This window comes from Aulonocara sp. 'chitande type north' Nkhata Bay, linkage group LG9 (assembly GCF_057382095.1).
Source record: "Aulonocara sp. 'chitande type north' Nkhata Bay isolate Kocher_YH1m ecotype deep benthic linkage group LG9, A_spYH_male_GT1.1, whole genome shotgun sequence".
NCBI lineage: Eukaryota > Metazoa > Chordata > Actinopteri > Cichliformes > Cichlidae > Aulonocara > Aulonocara sp. 'chitande type north' Nkhata Bay.
In genome coordinates, this window is record NC_141352.1 from 12,946,436 (window position 1) to 12,966,597 (window position 20,162).

A 20,162-nucleotide genomic window follows, 5' to 3' on the forward strand; every position below is an offset into this window, starting at 1 on the left:
ACAGGCACTGTCATTATTTCATCATTACTTCATTAGTCTGTATTACTTATCTTCAGTTTATCATGTATCATTTATTGTTTATTTCAGAGCACGTAGGATAAAACCCATTCTAGATGTAATACTCTATCATGTGGCGAAAGCACCTCTCGAGCTAGAGGGTCCAGTTGGGCCTCCTGCAGTCACTTGCAGGCTTACACAAACATGCACATACACGTTCACATACACACTTATTAAGGAAAGGGAGGTCGTCTCAGGACATGCTCCCTGTTGGACATACACTCACAAAATACACACTCATGAACACACTATTGGTTAAGTTCCCAGAAAGCATGAGTGGAAACATCTGGAACATGTTGTTGTTCATAGCCATAGAAGGACATAGAAGGAGATAGGGGAATGTTTCTGAATTCTTCTGACGTCATAATGACTATAAACTCTTTTTTTTTTTTTAAAGGAGAACACTAAGGTTGATTAGCTTAGAACTTTGGTTTACATCTACATTTACATCTTTTACAAATTTAGGAGTAACATGGCCCTACAAACCCAACAGTGAGACTTCAATGGGGTGTCACAGGGTCCCCGGGAAAAAAATTGTAAATGTAAAATAATGAAATAAATATTCTTCTGTAGCAATAACAAAGTATAACATAAATTATTCTGTAGCAATTACACAAGAATATCCAGTAATGTCCCTGCCTACAATTAAACACATTCACTTACCAAAAATCGGGGCATCTGCTGTGGCAAATGGGTGCAAGGCTTTGACCACAAACTCAGTCACTGCTCGGTGACATTCGTCTATCCTGGCCTGAAAGGAGACGCTACCGGTAGACTGCAGTGAGAACTGCCAGCATCTGATCCAGCCAGACTCTGTCTCTCTCATCATGGTCACTAAATGCACAGTAATGGCAGGTTTTGTAATAAGGCAGATTGCGCTAACATAATATCCACTGTTAGTTGATTATTTACCTGCCGCATTAACGGGAGAGGACGTGCAAACGTTACCGCTGCTGCTGGGTTGAGATTCACGAGTCCGGAGCGGAATTAAAAACACGACATTCATTTAAGGTTATCGCGTGTTTTGTGAGCAAATGATTTTGCATATTCGTAGTGTTTCCTCCCTTAAATGAAATATCTACTTGGCAAGTATTGCAAGTTGCCCTGTTGTCATCCGTTCTCGTAAAGTATAATCAAACTTTTTAGCGTTTGAGCCGCCATGTTTCCTGCCAGGTAAATGACGCTCCGCAACGTGGTGACGTCATTCGGGGCGACTGGAATCATTAAGGAAATCGTTTGCAAAAATGGCAAACAATTGAAACAGTGGGAACCGGTTCTCAACAAGAAGCAGTTTTCGATACCCATCCCTAGTTCTGTCACATCCAAAGGCGTCTCCTGGATCCTGTTTTCTCCTGGCTGGTTCCTGTTTTGGGCTGAGGTGTCCATAACCCTGCTCGCCACTGATTTTTGCGTCTTGGGAGTCGTTGAATAAACCTTTTGAATTTCCACACATTAACGTGGGCTACACAGACAACTTCTACTCAGGCTCCAGCTCCAACAAGGGTGGCTCTGATAAATGTGAGGTTTTAGCAAATAAAACGTTCATTATAAACAATTTTTTTTCTTCCAGTGGATTGGATCTGCTGTCTGACTGAGACACAGATGAGAGTGGGTGAGCCTAGCTTTATTTCTGAACTGTTACCCTCCGACTGCTCATTTCTTAATGCTCCAAGGAGATCAGGTAGAGAAGGAGGAATATTGACTGTTTTTAAGAAAATAACTTTCACTACAAACAACTCCATGTACTGGTTTCCCCTCCAGTGTTGAACTTCTCATATCTGACCCTTGACGCTCTCAACCGGTTGTGTGTGCAGTAATCTATCAGCGCCTAACTTTAACAAAGATTTTTAAATGACTTTTCATGTTTTGGGCTGAAATTGTATCGAAACAGGATCGGATTATAATAGTTGGTGATTTTAATATTCATGTCTGTTGCCCTGATGGACTGCTTGCTCAGGAGTTTTTAAATCTTATTCAGTGTTTTGACCTTGTACAGTTTGTAGAAGGCCCTACACACCAGCAGGAGCAGACTCTTGACCTGGTGTTATCATATGGTTTATCTGTTTTATATTTGGAAATGTGGGATTCAGTGTTCTCTCATCACAAACCTGTTTTATTTGACATTTCTCTTGTGCATGAGTTTAAAGCTCGCGCTCCACCCCGCCGCTGCTGTCTTCTCCTCCACTTTTATAAAGAAAATCTTTACCGATCCCGAGATTACTTATTGGGCCCACCCCAGATGAGCTGCTTTTGCAGTTCCAGGAAACCTGTACTCAGACCCTAAACACTGTGAACCCATTAAAAACCAGGCTCTCAAAATGTGTTCCTCAGCCCTGGTTAAATGAATCCACCCGAGCAGTCAGGCGTCAGTGTAGGAGAGCAGAGTGAAAGTGGAAGAAAGACAAATGAAAATGAGAGAAACAGATATTTTTCTCAGATCATTGTGTTAAATTGTCATAATCGCCGTGTTCTCTTTAACACTATCAGCTCTACTCTAAACAACCCTGAAGCCTCTGCTGACACATGTAATCAGTTCTTTTATTTCTTTGTAAACAAGGTCGAGTCTGTCAGGTCAGCAATAGTACTTCCTACAAATGACCCATCAGTGTTTATTCTCTGCTCAGCTGTTTTACATTCGTTTGAGCCTGTTTCATTCACAGTTCTTAATGAGCTGGTTAGACAAATGAAACCCTCTGATTCTCCTGCGGATGTTATCCCTGCATGGCTCTTTAAAGAGGTTTTTCCCTCGATTGGAACTTCAGTCCTTGCCGTTATAAATAGCAGTATGACTTCTAGTGTGGTTCGCGATGGTTTTAAACATGCAATTGTACATCCTTTATTTAAAAAAACTGGCCTTGAACCCTCAGTTTTCTCAAATTGTAGACCGATCTCAAAACTCCCAGAACATAGTATTTACCCAATTCAATACAATTTTGATACTAATGGTATTATGGAGGTTTTTTAGTCTGGTGTTAAACATTTACATTCCACTGAAACAGCACTCTCACAGGTTTTTAATGACGTTCTTATAGAAAATGAAATGATTTTTGAACTAAAGTGGACGATAGAAGATTGAAAAATGCTGCCTGGTCTGATGGGTCTCAATTTCTGCAACACTCAGATTTTAGTGTCAGAATTTGTCTTAAACAAAAGCATGGATCCATCCTGCCTTGTATCAGGAAACGCTGATAAATTGAGCAAGTGAAACCACAACTTTAAAAGATAATTCTCCAAAATGAATCTTTTTGACAGCTTAACCCTTAGATGCACACGTGGTATCAAAAATGACCCCACGGCTTGTTTTTCTTCAAAATCTTTAAAATGCAAAGTTGTAATATATTCATATTCCAGGTATTCCTCATAAAATATGTTTGTAACATGAGGCCATTTGCATTTTTATTTATTTTTTCATTAATTTTTAAAAAAATGCAGTTTTTGTATCACTACCCCACTCTTCCACAAGTGGGGTCAAAAATTACCCCAAGCAGTTCCTATGGAATTTTCTATGAAACTTTCATTCTTAGCACCTCTGACTGTCCCACTTACACTTCTGATGGATCAAGAATTAATTTTTACACAGTAACATACACGATTTAAAGTCAGGGCTGCACATAAGTGGTCTTCAGGTGTGCCCTACAAATGATCCAGGACAGATGGGATGAAGAGCCCATCAGAGGCATTGACTCAGAATTTGACATCTCAGATATAGAGGACCCAGACTATTGTCGTCCCCCTCCCCCCGAACAAGACTAGTCAGATACAGAGGAGTCCTCTGAAGAGGAAATGGATATTGAGTCTAACACAATGAGCCCCTCTTACTGCTCTAGCCACAATATTCTGAATTAGTTGGCCAGGGCTTGCACCTGGGTCTAGTACTTTCTCCCCAGTAAATGCATGGAAGATGTTCATGTCTGATAATATAATAGAAGAGGTGCTGACATGCACAAACATGGAGGCACAAAGAGTAGCCACAGACAGGGGAAAAGAGTGGAAAAATGTAATCAAACAAAAGCTCCTGGCCTTCATTTGATTGACCATTTTTGCAGGAAGTGAGAAGAACTGGGATGTACAAGTTGGTGTGTTTTTTGGGAGTCCTCTGCATAACCCATTGTATAAGGCCACTATGTCAATTCAAAGATTTAAAGATATTGACCGTTTCTTGCACTTTGATGACAAGAGGACCAGAGCCTACCGACTGAAAACAAACCACATGGCAGCTTTCCGCTACATATGGGGCCTGTTCCTGGTCAAGTGCAGGCAGAAATTCATCCCTAGTGATTGTGTTACAGTGGATGAACAACTTGTGCCTTTCAGAGGGAAGACCCAGCTTCTGCAGTATATGCAGAGCAAGCATACAAAAGTGATACAAGCGATAGAAAACTGCAATTTCTTAAAATTAATGAAAAAACAAATAAAAATGCGAAGTGCCTCATGTCACAAACATGTTTTATGAGGAATACCTCAAATATGAGAATGTTACAACTCTTTGTTTTGAAGATTTTGAAGAATAACAACCAAGTTTGTAGCAAAATGCATTATTTCTATTTGGGGTCATTTTTGACCCCACTCATGGAAGAGTGTAGGTATTGGTAGGTTGTGCATCCAAGGGTTAAACAGAAAATCAGAAGTTTTCATACCTACAGCAAGTTTGATAAAAATTTTTAAAGATCTTATTTTTCATAACTTTCAGGACAGATTTTTAATAAGCTGCAGGAACCCTGTTCAGTGTGAGTAGAGAACAGCCAAGTCCCCTCCTCTGATAAACCTCCATCTGTGCCACTGTAAACATGTTTCCATTTGTCACTTCAGTCTTTACTCTGAAATACAGGAAATGACATCATGGCTCAAAATCTTTGTCATTAAACTTTTTCTTTATTTAACATTTTTTAACATTATTTAACAACTTTATTTAACTTTATTTAACAAAATTAATTCAATAAAAACTTGAGAACAGGGAACTGATTTTTCATTGAACTGTTGAGAAAAAAAGAAGGAAAACACTGAACACAAACACCACAGAAGAACAGTTTACAAAGATTCAAATGGAACTACGGGAACATTTTCATTCATAACTGTCTCATTAGATCTTTACAGCAGAGTCTATCTGAACTCTGTGGAGCAAAACAGAGCGTGTCCGCTCCGACCGGCTCTAAAGGGTTAAGTTGCACCCTGAAACCAGAAGAGGATGTTTCTCTCTCTTCAGATTCACCGTCATCCTGTGATGGGAACGATTTCAGCCCTGCGTGATCCCGCTGATGTTTGCACAAAGCAGATAATGAAGTGAATGTTTTGGCACATTGGTAACAGTGAAACAGTTTATTAGTAACGTGGGATCGTTTGTGTGCAGAGTATGAACTGAGATTTTTGAAGCTCTTGTCACACTGCTCACAGCTGTAGTTTCCTTCCATGTGTGTACGTTCATGCTCGTTACAATTATCTGAACGTGAGAAGCTTTTGTCACAGTGTCTGCACTTGTATGGTTTCTCTCCTGTGTGGACTCGTTTGTGTGTTTTAAGGTGACCTGCAGTGGTGAAGGATGACCCACACTGATCACAGAGGTGCTTTTTGACACCACTGTGAAAGAGTTTGTGTCGTTTTAAGTCACCTGATGTGGGGAAGCTTCTCCCACATTCTTTGCAGTATTTCAGTTTGTCTCCAGTGTGTTTATGTTGATGTATTTTTAGGCCGGCTTGCTGACTGAAAGTTTTTCCACAGATGTCACAACGAAAGTCTTTCCCACCACCACAGCGATGACAGGGTTGAAAAGTGGATCCATCTGTGTCGCTCTGCTTCTAAACAAAGACACAAAGACAGTGTAAGTCAGTCCTTCAACACTTTTATCCTGAACGTCGCCTGAAATAAAGAGCATCTCTGCAGACGTCCAATTATATTTTAATTGTTTCAATTAACACACTCAGTTTACTGGGCTACAATAACTACAATACTACCACCATAATACTACAGCAATACTTATTTAATATTACAGTAACATCTGACTTACACTTAAGTACTACCACACTAATGTTTTTAGGGTACCCACATAGTGCTAAACTACTGTAACACTGCAATAATACTGATTTAATACTGCATTAAAAACACTGTAATTGTGCAGTTATAACACTCAGCTGACTGGGACACAAAAAAACACTATTACCCCCAATGACACTGAAATTATAACATTAAATGGCTATTTTAACACTAAAAGTACTAAAGTTATATGAAAGCAATGATACTACAGCTACAATACTACGAAACATTACGTAACGATACAACTTTGTTAACGATATCAGAAGATTACTGAATGGTTTGGTTTTGTACTTAATTTAAGTTTTATATTATTCCATTTACACCTGACAGAGGAATGAGCTGCTGTAAACCAAAGGCCATTTATACACAAATAATAACAACACTATGATATACCATGAAACTGCCTGAAGATTCAATAACAGCATCATATCAGTTTTCAGGACTTTTTGTTTTTCTTATGATCGTGTAAGCAAAAATCATAACTGAAATTAAAACTTGAATAATGGCTCAGAGCTACTCTTCGGTGCAGTAGCAGTGCTAACATGCTAACACAATTTAATGAGCAGACTTGTTCCAAACAGTCAGACTGAACTTACAAGAATAAAATAAAAATACATACCTCACAGTAACTGCACTTGTAGAGTCTCTTTCTGGTGTGGATCTGTTGGTGTTTTCTCAGGTACTGTGGAGTTTTAAAAGTCTTCTCACACAGGTCACATTGATAAGGTCTCTCCTCAGTGTGGGTAAACATGTGGCTTTGTAAGTGTGTGTCTGTTGTAAAGTATTTGCCACACTGATCACACCAGTACACATCTTCTCCGGAGTGAATGCGTAGGTGTATATTTCGGCTCCGTAGCTGGCTGAAGGTTTTTCCACAGAAGTCACAGCTGTATGCCTTAACTCCAGAGTGGGTAACTAGATGTCTCTGTAAGCTGATCTTTTGAGTAAAAGCTTTGCCGCACTGATCACAGCTGTAAGTTTTAACTCCACTGTGGATGACTTGGTGTGTTTTTAGGGCTTTCTTCCAGGAAAACGACTTTCCACACAAGTCACAGCTGAACAGTCTCTCTCCAGTGTGGATGAGCTGATGTTGTTTTAGTTCAGACTTCAAAGTAAAATCATTCCCACACTCGTCACAGGTGTATTTTTTCTCTCTCTTTCTTCTGTGAGGTTTGTCGGCCTCCTGAGAGCGCTGACTTCTCGGTCCACGTTGGTCCTGCAGTGACAGAGATACAAACAGAGGCAGTAAGTGAAATGCAGTCATTAAACAAACTGAAGCTTCAAACTCCCTCCATTAACACTAGTTTTAATCCTGAAGGTGGAATGTGGCACCAAACACCTTAAAGGTCTCTTATCCCCACCTACTGGTAGTAGTAACACATTACATCCAACCTGGTGTTAAAGATAATTAATGACTGTAAACACTCTAAAATCATGCCCATCCCTCCTGCTTGTACACAAATATTAATGCTAATTGTCTAATTTATTCAATGATAATGAATCAAATGTAACAGTTACTAGCTTGGTTCAGTGCAGGATGATGTCAGAGTCTGATTGAAACCTGAGGGGGTTTTTTTTTACTTTTACTCTCTACATTAAAAAAATTATATCTGTATTTTCTACTCCTTACTTTTTCAAAATAGGCTTGTTACTTCTGGTTTAAGGCATTTGAGGAGAGTTATTTCATCACTGCAGGTATCAAAGATCAAATTGATTTGAACCTAAACAGTAACATGTGAAATCCAATCATGATAATGTACTAATCATGAGAGATGAAAGAGGCAAAACTGTGTGCTTTAGTCAGGGGTTAAATTGGGCCGGTGTTTGTTTTTTGGCACAAAACCTGAACGACTGCAGGTGCTGATAAGGTGCAGTCGCGGTATTTCAACATCTAGCAATACAAAGACAACAAAGAAAATATTTTTTATGTGGCAGCGTTTCTATCAGCTCAACAAACATCAGCAAACACAAAACTCTTTATGTGCATTTTGTCTCAGTGTGATTTAAAGACTGCTGTAAAAATCCTCTGCAGGTTAGTGCAGGATAAGCAGGTAAGTTTACTGTTTACTGCATTGTATTATTACATTATTATTACATTACATTAATATAGCACAAGGTTCAGTTAGTTTAGCATAAAACATATATCGGTACTTCAGCTTTTAATGGAGTATTTCGTAACACTAGTTTCTGTCACCTTCTGTGTTGAGCTCATTGTTTTCTCTGCAGTGGCTGAGCTGAGTCCAAGTAGCTGTTGTTCCTCTGCTGCTCCGTCAGACTCTTCTCCTCCTGCTGATCAGCTGGGACACAAAACAGATCTTTGTTAGACTCCACACTGCACTGAAGTGTCTCATATGTTCATTTGAGAACACAAAGAACAAATATTTAGCTTCCCTGGGTGGGCAACTTGGTTGAAATAAACACAAAAGGTTTGAGCACCGATACCAAATTTAGCAGTATGGCACACCAGTACCAGGAGAGCAATTCCTGTTTAAAGAATGTCCTGGCCAAAAACAAACACAAAACAATCAATGGAGCTGCAAAAACTAGTACAGTGTTTCCAAACCACTGTGCCGTGGGGCACATACGTGTGCCGTGAGAAATGATCAGGTGTGCCGTACAAGATTATCCTGTCTGAGTGGGTGTAGAAATCTGAGCCATGATCTGAATAACCCTCATCACAGTGGGGTCCACTCACACTTGGATTCTATACATGGATCAAGTCCACTGCACTACTTTCAAGTATTCTGAAACCTGTCCTCTAATGTGTGCCTTCCTCCTCTTTGTATTTACTCCTCCTCTCTGTCATTTATTCTAGCTGTCTTATTATTTATAATGTTTTCCAAGCACAGTTGGTATGGAGCACCCACAATTTAGTTAAATATGTACAATGAAAATAACAAAAACTATTCTATTGTATTCTATTCTATTTATCTTTGTTCCTCCATTTCAGTTTTGTTTGCAAACATGAAAATTATCTCACCCTCCAAAAAATTATGGAGCTTAAAAAAATCAGCAGTACTTCTAAATGTGATAAAATTAGAGCACAGATCCCCTCTTAGGGGCCGAGGCTGTATTTGTTTTAAAAATGCATCTCTGGTATCTCTGGCCTATCATTATTATTTTGCTAACAGTTAAGCAGACTCACTCGCTGAATACTGATCAGTATATATCAAATAATCTTTGAAATGATTCTAATAACAGGCCTCTCACAATGAGGCCAGTTTTTACAATCACATGCCCTGTGGGCCGACACAACTTTGCCCTGATAAGAAAAAGGCAGCTGTGTTTTAGCCTGGAATACATTTATTTTTATATTTCTCATAAATGTATTTTATTATAGCGCTTTTAATGCCAACATGTCAGAATTTTGGGAATTTAAGTTACCTTAAATGGATGAAGGGTGGCGCTAGCTAGCTTGGTTAGCTAGCTGCATTCAAAAATTTTCCTATCGTTGCCTAACATTATACCGGTATTATCGTGAACGGTATAATATGGCCCAGCCCTAATTCAGAATTGGCGACTGAAACACGTAGGACACATAAGAACATCAGGAAATAAAACACCGATAAATATAACCTCAGTAAAAGAAGTCAGTGTCAGCGGGGGTTATTACAGCTGTGTACCGGGGCCTGAGCTTTGTCGGTGGTAATAACAGCTCGATTGCTTGCGAGGCGAACGGGTCTATCCACGCTTTGCCGTGAGACTGGGCAAACATCTCCGAAATCGTTGACAAACCGACCAGACACATGAAGATTAAACCACTACATTCTCGGCTAAAAAGATATTAAAACGGTATTTGGTGACACACAAACAGGGTTTTTCAAAGTTCAGTTCTGTTAGTTTCCACATGCCGGTTGTTGTGTGCTAAAAACAATGGCCACCAGGCCAAAGCAATGGTTTTGACTCAATCAGCGTTAGCCCCGCCCCCTGAGTTTGATGGGTGAGGTTGACAGATAAAATTATTTCATGGTGAGACCTGAAGGTGTCAACTGTGCAATAATTAATTAAAATGTGAAATAAAGAAATAATTAAATGTGTCAATAATTAATTAACCCTTTAAGACCTACCATAGAACCAAGTCCGGCAGAGCTTATATTATATTTTTCATGCCGTGGAGCCATTTTTGGGAGCATTTCAAGTTGCTATACATCAATACAACAATTATAGCCCAGATTTTAATAATATGTATTCATTAAGTGCATAGTAATTACATAAATTGCAAAAAAGTGCAATAAACTACAAAAAAATTGAAAATCGTTTTTGCTTTTTTAACATATATTTCTAGTTAGAGAAATTTAAGAGGCTTATCCCTCAAAACTGTAAATACAAAAAAGTTGCACAAAATAGTTTCCTACCACAGGAAATTTATTTTGAGTGTCTTCGTAGTATTATTTTTGAAATACACCAATTTTCATATACTGCAGGAAAAACTAAAATAAATATTATAATGCAAATTTGCAAAAAAGCAGCATGTGCATCAAAATAAACTATTTCCAGCAGTGCAATATGAGTCCTAAGCATCCCAGAAACGACACAGAAAGTCATAAAGTCAAAGATAACTTTTAAAAATACCAGTATAGGCCCTGAGGCCCTGATGGTAAAAAAATACTACATACAAATGACGTCACTCCCGGTTTCGGGCAGGTAATGGCGGACATGCAAAAGTTCGCGCTGACGTCTATTCCAACGTAAGAAGTGTTACAAACCGCTGATCGGATTGGCAAAGCGTGTTTCTGGAATATTATGTTTTTGTTGCTGTAAGTGCTTTTTATGCAGTTTTTGCAAAGCTTTATGTGGAAGGAAACCGTGACCTAGGACAAGCTGATGGCATAAGATGTAAGTACAACTCCTCCGGTTTCATATGCAAAAAAAATTATTGCGCTAGCTTACGTGGTTGCAGTGCTACCGGGATTTAAAAATAGTTACGCAAAACAGAGCGTGCCCGCTCCGACCGGCTCTAAAGGGTTAAATGTGTCAATAATTAATTAAATGTGTCAATAATTAATTAATTACATGTGTCATAAATATTTATGTAATTAATTATTTCCGATTTTAATTAATTATTGCCACATTTAATCAATTTTTTAATGGTGTATTTAATTAATTCATTATGGCAGTCCTGGCATTCCATACCTAACAGCCTCCACATGTTCTCACTGTAATTTCCCCTCATGAATGAATTTATGCTGCACTAATCTGAATGTTTGCAGGGAAATCAAACGCATTTCACACGCAGTACTCAAGCTGACTTCCCTTTGTTTGAATGACGACTTGTACGCGCTGACTCCACAGACAAGGTACGAAAATATGTCAGGCTACGTCAATAGCAGTTGGTCTTCAGGGTTTCTACACCACAGCCGTATTTCATACGGGTCCACATTTCCAATGCACACTATTTTCTGCAAGTACCGCTGCTTTGCCTCTGCACGCAATCGGTGTCTATACAGTTCATTCTCTTTTGAGCTGCTTTTAAGCATCTTTCTTGTAGTCGTCGTTCCAACACAGTGTGTTTGTTTTGATTCGTAGACCCCGAAAATGGCGCTGCACTCCCACAATGCATTGCGGCGTGACGTCAACTCCAAAGCCCTATACAGTTTGAAGCTGGAGGATCTCTATATTAATATCCGATAGCAGCTAGGTCCCCTAACTTTCAGTAGCTGTTGAAAGGATAAAGTTGTGGTATATCAGTGGTTAGAAATACCATTATTACTTTAGGATTAGCTTAACACAAAGTCAGGGCTGACCCGGGACCATTGCTGTGAGTCACAGTGCGCAGCATAAAAGTCCTTTCACATCGGACACAGGATGTGCTGCTAATGCTAACTGCTAACTAAGAGCAAAGGATCCAGAATTTGTTGCTGGCTGCTGGGCTCTGTGGGTTTTTGCAGCAGCTCTACCTGTACTAGATGCACCTGCTCCTTGTCTTTTCTATCTCTGACTTTATGTCCTCTACAAGAGTTTGTTTTTTTTGCTAGTTCTTCAAATGTTCAATAAAAACATGTATGCTAATTCATAACGAAGAAAGCTTTGTAATGAAGACTGTCATTTCCAAAACACTGCCCGCCCCCACCCCGCGGTCCGCAGCGCTGTTGAAAAGGCTGTGGAAGTCCCTGTATTAAACACGTAGACCTGTGACACAAAAATCACCAAACTCGGACGACCACAGACTGTTTTCCTTCATGGTTGACTGGGTAGACGTGTTTTAGGTCCGCTCCGCTACACGGCTCAGCATTTACCTAACGAACCTACTTCTTTGAGATTTTGATTCCCAGTTTTGGATGTATTTTGCCTTTGTCGACTACCGAAGATTTAAAGAATGTCAAAGTCAAAGGGCAAACAAGACCGAGACCGAAAAACCTCGACACCTGCGGCGCCTGTAACTGCAGCCGAGATTAGTTTAATGCTCGAGGAGCATAGAGCTGCATTGCTAGCGGACTTCAAGTCATCCTTTCAGGACTTGTCCTCTAAGTTAGACAGTGTGCAGTCTGCAGTGCAGGACCACGGTCAACGCATTAATTCTTTGGAATCGACATACACTGAATTTGACCAACGTCTGGACCAATTAGAGTTCGAATGCTCTACGCTTCGCAAAGACAACAACTGGCTAAAATCCAAGGTGGCAGACTTGGAAGGTCGCAGCAGAAGGCAGAAAATACGACTTGTGAGACTACCTGAGGACATTGAAGGCCCACACCCGACAGCTTTCTTTTTTCAGCTCCTCGTCGATGTTTTCGGAGCGCAGGTGCTTCCCTCACCGCCCGAGCTGGACAGGGCGCACCGGAGTCCAGCTCCGGTTATTCTGCGACCAAATAAAAGACCTTGTAATCCGTGAAGCTCGTAAGAAAAGCGAGCTCAGCTACAGCGGCCATAGGATCCGGTGTTCTGACAAAACAGCCTTGTCACTGTCACTACCCGATCCGTACCGGAAACCCGATCGGTACCCCGCATGCGCGAAAGGTGTCTTCTTCCGGTCGAAGCGTTTTACGATAGTTACGGGTCAGAGTATCTGTTAAGATGTTAAGAATAATAAGTATCTCTTAACATGTTTCCAATAATAAAGCATTTCAATATAATGTAGACAAAAACGAAAAATAAAAAGATCGTTACGGATCAGGACTCCCCGATCCGTGCCGCGCATGTACAGGGGTTTTCTTCTTCTCTTTGTGTAATGGCAGTTTACTCCCCAGTATACGAGGATACTGCCACCTGCTGACTGAGCGAATGAGCCCTATTGTAAAATGAACGAGCGTCATTACAAACGTGTGTTAAATTTGATTTAGTGATAGTCGAGTGTGTTTATGCTTGTCTGTGTGGAGAAGATTGATTGGAATAGTGATGATGATGTCCGCTTACACTGTCAATTGTCAGTAAACACTTCATCTGGCTGATGAATCTACATTGTTTTAATAACTTTATTCGATATTGATAGAGAGTAAGCTGGATATATAAATCTAGATAAACTATCCATTTTGGTTAATAATATTCTTCCAAAAATTGTGATGTCTCTTTGTAACCACTTATTTAGGATTGTCTTACATATGTCAACATTATCTAAAATATTTACTTTTTCTAAGACTTTGTGATCTTTTGAAATTGTGATGCCCAAATATTTTACCTCCTTCTTCACCTTTATATCGTACAGTAATTGTGAATTACACTCCTTTAATGCCAATAATTCACATTTATTTAAATTTAACTTTAAGCCTGAAGCTTTTGAGAATGTAGTGATTATTTGTTTTACCAGGGGAATCTGATGTTCATTTTTTAAGAAAAGAGTAGTGTCATCCGCAAGTTGACTAATTATTAAAGAATTATCCATAATCTCAATTCCGGCAACGCTGCTGTTTTTAATTAGAATTGCGAGCATCTCCACAACCATTATGAACAACAACGGAGGGCTTCCACACCCTTGCCTAATTCCTCTTTTGACGCTAAATCTTTTACCAGTGCCATAGCCTAATGACACAGAGCTATTTATATCATTATACAGTATACAGTGGGGCAAAAAAGTATTTAGTCAGCCACCGATTGTGCAAGTTCCCCCACCTAAAATGATGACAGAGGTCAGTAATTTGCACCAGAGGTACACTTCAACTGTGAGAGACAGAATGTGGAAAAAAAAAAAAATCCATGAATCCACATGGTAGGATTTGTAAAGAATTTATTCGTAAATCAGGGTGGAAAATAAGTATTTGGTCAATAACAAAAATACAACTCAATACTTTGTAACATAACCTTTGTTGGCAATAACAGAGGTCAAACATTTACTATAGGTCTTTACCAGGTTTGCACACACAGTAGCTGGTATTTTGGCCCATTCCTCCATGCAGATCTTCTCGAGAGCAGTGATGTTTTGGGGCTGTCGCCGAGCAACACGGACTTTCAACTCCCGCCACAGATTTTCTATGGGGTTGAGGTCTGGAGACTGGCTAGGCCACTCCGGGACTTTCAAATGCTTCTTACGGAGCCACTCCTTTGTTGCCCGGGCGGTGTGTTTTGGATCATTGTCATGTTGGAAGACCCAGCCTCGTTTCATCTTCAAAGTTCTCACTGATGGAAGGAGGTTTTGGCTCAAAATCTCACGATACATGGCCCCATTCATTCTGTCCTTAACACGGATCAGTCGTCCTGTCCCCTTGGCAGAAAAACAGCCCCATAGCATGATGTTTCCACCCCCATGCTTCACAGTAGGTATGGTGTTCTTGGGATGCAACTCAGTATTCTTCTTCCTCCAAACACGACGAGTTGAGTTTATACCAAAAAGTTCTACTTTGGTTTCATCTGACCACATGACATTCTCCCAATCCTCTGCTGTATCATCCATGTGCTCTCTGGCAAACTTCAGACGGGCCTGGACATGCACTGGCTTCAGCAGCGGAACACGTCTGGCACTGCGGGATTTGATTCCCTGCCGTTGTAGTGTGTTACTGATGGTGACCTTTGTTACTTTGGTCCCAGCTCTCTGCAGGTCATTCACCAGGTCCCCCCGTGTGGTTCTGGGATCTTTGCTCACCGTTCTCATGATCATTTTGACCCCACGGGATGAGATCTTGCGTGGAGCCCCAGATCGAGGGAGATTATCAGTGGTCTTGTATGTCTTCCATTTTCTGATGATTGCTCCCACAGTTGATTTTTTCACACCAAGCTGCTTGCCTATTGTAGATTCACTCTTCCCAGTCTGGTGCAGGTCTACGATACTTTTCCTGGTGTCCTTCGAAAGCTCTTTGGTCTTGGCCATGGCGGAGTTTGGAGTGTGACTGTTTGAGGCTGTGGACAGGTGTCTTTTATACAGATGATGAGTTCAAACAGGTGCCATTCATACAGGTAACGAGTGGGGGACAGAAAAGCTTCTTAAAGAAGACGTTACAGGTCTGTGAGAGCCAGAGATTTTCCTTGTTTGAGGTGACCAAATACTTATTTTCCACCATAATTTACGAATAAATTCTTTACAAATCCTACCATGTGAATTCATGGATTTTTTTTTCACATTCTGTCTCTCACAGTTGAAGTGTACCTCTGGTGCAAATTACTGACCTCTGTCATCATTTTAAGTGGGGGAACTTGCACAATCGGTGGCTGACTAAATACTTTTTTGCCCCACTGTAGATAGTAGAGCCAGAGGAGTGGCAATTTTAATTAGGAATAAAATACATTTTTCTCTCACTAAATTGATTGCTGACAAAAATGGACGATATCTAATTGTTGTAGGGACCCTCATGAATAACCCAGTTGTCTTAGTGAACGTCTATGCCCCAAACTTTGACAATGCTGTGTTTACTAATAATCTTTTGAGGATGATTCCTGACTTAAAGACGCACCCTCCTGATCTTCAAGGTGATTTAAACTGCGTTATTGACCGAGCTTTAGTCAAATCTGCCACTGGCTCGAAAGCATCATCTGCTATGTCCAGGGCTTTCTCACACTTTATGACCCAAAATGGACACATTGATTGGAGGTTTTTTAATCCCGAAGCCAGAGAATATTCCTTTTTTCAAATGTTCATCACACATATTCTCACATCAATTACTTTTTTATAAATGGCTCCATGGCTTCTAAAGTTTGCAACTCTGAATATCTCCTGATTGTTATATCTGATCATGCTCCATTAGTCCTGCATATGGCTTTGTCTGCTGGCTATAGACCTCAGCATCCATGGAGGTTGAACTCTCTTCTTTTGTCTGATTCAGCTTTCTGTGACTATATCTCATCTGCAATTGATGATTTCTTAACTACGAATGAGTCTGAGGACATCTCAAATTCTCTACTATCAGAATCAGAAAGGGTTTTATTGCCAAATGTTGAGCAGGTTTACAACATTAGGAAATTGCTGCGGTGCTTAGTGCAAACATACTGTCATAAACGCTTAAATAGATATAAAAATAAAAATAAGAATAAGAATTAAAAGTGCTAAGTAGATAGATATATACATGAGTGCAGGTGGTGATCAATGCCAAACATGGAATGATGCAGTGAACACAGCGTAGGGTCATGTGTTAGTGGTGGGAACAGTCATACGGTTATTGTTCATGTGTCCAACAGCAGAGGGGAAGAAACTGTTCTTATGGCAAGAGGTTCTGGTGCGAATGGACCGGAGCCTCCTGCCTGAGGGGAGCAGGTCAAACAGACTGTATCCAGGGTGAGAAGTGTCAGCTGAGATCCGAGCTGCACGCCCCAGTGTACTATGGGAAACTCTTAAAGCTTACCTCAGGGGCCAAATAATTTCCTATTTATCTCACCTATCTAAATCAACGAAAGCTAAGCAAAATGAACTTTCTGCCAAAATTCAAGCTCTAGACCGGCAACACGCTCAAACTCCCTCACCTGAAATATATAAGCAGCATCTTAACCTGCAATCGGAGTTCAGTCGCCTGTCAACCCATGATGCAGAGCAATTGATATTACAGTCCCGTGGCAACTATTATGAACATGGTGATAAAGCCTCTCGTGTGCTAGCCCACCAGCTACGTCACCAATCGGCACCTCGCCAAATTTTGCAAATTAGAAATGAATCAGGAACTTTGACTTCTGATCCAACGGAAATCAACTCAATTGTTAAGTCATTTTATAGTGCTCTGTATGCATCATAGTTCCCCTCTAATTTTATAGATATGAACCAGTTTCTTAACGAATTGGACACCCCTACAATCGCAACCTCAACAGCAGCAGACAATGACGCTACCCTCACTTTACATGAGGTTACGTCATCAATCACATCCTTACAGTCTGGAAAGTTCCCTGGTCCTCATAAGCGCACCCCCCCCCCCCCCCCCCCCCCCCCCCCGAATTTTATAAAAAGAAAACTGGCCCCTTTGCTGTTGTCGGTTTTTGAGTAGTCACTGAAACAAGGCTCTCTCCCTCAGACACTAAGACAGGCTTCTGTCTCATTACTGCATAAAGAAGGAAAGGATCCTACCTGTTGTAGCTCCTATCGACCAATAAGCCTTCTTAATGTAGACTTTAAAATCTTATCCAAACTGCTAGCAACCCGTTTGGAAAGAGTTCTCCCTTCTATTATATCAGACGAACAGACAGGCTTTATTAAAGGAAGACATTCCTTTTTTAATATATGGTCCCTTCTTAATATAATATACTCCAAAAATCATAGCACCGTCCCTGAGGTGGTGATCTCATTGGATGCTGGAAAAGCATTCGATTGAGTGGAATCGGGGTATCTTTTTGCAGTCTTGAGGAAATTTGGTTTTGGTAACAATTTTATATCTTGGATTCATCTTTTATATACTACGCCACTGGCATCTGTTTGTACTAACACTGATTTCGGAGTATTTTACTCTCACCTTTACTTTTCACTTTAGCAATAGAGCCTCTCTCTGTGGCTCTCAGAACCTCGCCTCTGTTTCAAGGGGTTATTCGTGGTGGTACGGAACATAGGGTTGCTTTATATGCAGGTGACTTATTATTATATGTTACAAATCCAACAATTCATTTATCCTCTATAATGCAAATACTTCTACATTTTGGCTCTTTCTCTGGGTACAAGATTAATATATAAAAAAGTGAATGTTTTCCCATAAACCCAGCTGCACAAGAGCTTAGACAAACCGATTTTGATTTCCAACTAGCTTCTTCAGGCTTTAGATATCTAGGAGTGCGTATTACCAGTTCATTTAAAGCTTTGCGAACAGCAAATGTTAACCCTTTGCTGACCTGTGTAAGGTTGGCTTTTCAAATGAGGGCAAACCTTCCTGTATCACTTCTTGGCAGGATTAATATTATAAAAATGAATATTCTACCCAAATTTCTTTATCTTTTTCAGTGTATCCCACTGTTTTTACCTAAATCCTTTTTCAAATCTGTGAATCAAATGATTTCATCATTTATATGGACAAATAAGACCCCTGGGATTTGTATGACTTCACTACAACAGGGTAAGCTCAGTGGGGGTCTTGCTCTGCCCAACTTGATGTTTTATTCAGAATCAGAAAGGGTTTTATTGCCAAATGTTGAGCAGGTTTACAACATTAGGAAATTGCTGCGGTGCTTCAGTGCAAACATACTGTCATAAATTGCGCTTAAATAGACATGAAAAAATAAAAGTAAGAATAAGAATTAAGAGTGCTACGTAGAAAGATATATACATGAGTGCAGGTGGTGATCAGTGCCAAACATGGAATGATGCAGTGAACACAGCGTAGGGTCATGTGTTAGTGGTGGGAACAGTCATACGGTTATTGTTCATGTGTCCAACAGCAGAGGGGAAGAAACTGTTCTTATGGCAAGAGGTTCTGGTGCGAATGGACCGGAGCCTCCTGCCTGAGGGGAGCAGGTCAAACAGACTGTGTCCAGGGTGAGAAGGGTCAGCTGAGATCCGAGCTGCACGCCACAGTGTCCTGGAGGTGTACAGGTCCTGCAGAGATGGGAGTCTACAGCCAATCACCTTCTCAGCAGAGCGCACAACACGCTGCAGTCTCTGTTTGTCCCTGATAGTGGCTCCAGCGTACCACACGGTGATGGAGGAGGTGAGGATGGACTCGATGATTGCAGTGTAGAATTGCATCATCGTCCGTGTTGGCAGGTTGAATTTCTTCAGCTGCCTCAGGAAGTACATCCTCTGCTGGGCTTTCTTGATGACGGAGGTGATGGTGGGCTCCCACTTCAGGTCCTGGGTGATGGTGGTACCCAGGAAGCGGAATGAGTCCACAGAGGTGATGGGGGTGTCAGTCAGGATGATGGGGGGAGTGGGGCTGTGTGCTTCCTGAAGTCCACAATAATCTCCACTGTCTTCTGGGCATTCAGCACCAGGTTGTTGTGGCTGCACCAAGACACCAGACGTTCAACCTCCCTCCTGTAGGCAGACTCGTCCCCGTCCGAGATGAGCCCAATAACAGTGGTGTCATCTGCAAACTTGATTAGCTTGACAGACTGGTGGGTGGAGGTGCAGCAGTTGGTGTACAGGGAGAAGAGCAGAGGAGAAAGAACACAGCCCTGAGGGGAGCCGGTGCTGATGGTCCGAGAGTCCGAGAAATTCTTTCCCAGCCTCACATGCTGCTTCCTGTCCATCAGGAAGTCAGTGATCCACTGGCAGATGGGATCAGGCACATTCATCTGGGAAAGCTTGCCTCGGAGATGGTCTGGAAGGATGGTGTTGAAGGCAGAGCTGAAGTCCACAAACAGGATCCTATTGTTGGGCAGCCAACATTCAAAAGTATACTTATTGGCTGAATGATCCTCAAGCTACTTTGTGTTGCCTTGAGGCTCAATCATGTTTCTCTTCCTCACTCCCAGCACTATTATTTTCATCCCTTCCTGTTTCCCTGTTACGATTCACAGACAACCCCTTTCTAATTGGCTCTCTAAAAATATGGTATCAGTTCCGGCATCACTTCAATTCAGTCTCTGCTTCTGCTCTGACCCCAATCTGCAACAACCACCTTTTCCCCCCATCGCTGGTGGACTCCTCCTTTCGTATATGGGCAAGAAAAGGTATCAAATGTTTTTATGACTTTTTTAAAGATAACATTTTCTCAGCTTTAGTGACCTTTGTTCTTTGTATGATTTGCCCTCGTATCATTTGTTCTGCTACTTTCAAATAAGACACTGTGCATCTTCTATCTTGCCAG

At 40.8% G+C, this 20,162-nt stretch overlaps 1 protein-coding gene across 2 annotated transcripts; it reads right to left on the reverse strand.

The window, feature by feature from the left end:
• Window positions 1–4,922: 4,922 nt before the first annotated feature.
• LOC147321805 (uncharacterized) lies at window positions 4,923–13,214 on the reverse strand. Of its 2 annotated transcripts, XM_086305911.1 has the most exons (4): window positions 12,756–13,214; window positions 8,279–8,381; window positions 6,704–7,300; window positions 4,923–5,849 (listed from the first exon to the last, which is right to left on the reverse strand). In XM_086305911.1, exons 2-4 carry the CDS (start codon window positions 8,294–8,296, stop codon window positions 5,124–5,126), a joined length of 1,341 nt encoding a protein of 446 aa, XP_086162037.1. In that variant the 5' UTR covers window positions 8,297–8,381; window positions 12,756–13,214; the 3' UTR covers window positions 4,923–5,123. The 2 variants fall into 2 exon arrangements, with proteins under 2 accessions (XP_086162037.1, XP_086162036.1); XM_086305910.1 differs by lacking the exons at window positions 8,279–8,381; window positions 12,756–13,214 and having other exon boundaries at window positions 6,704–8,240.
• Window positions 13,215–20,162: the final 6,948 nt, after the last annotated feature.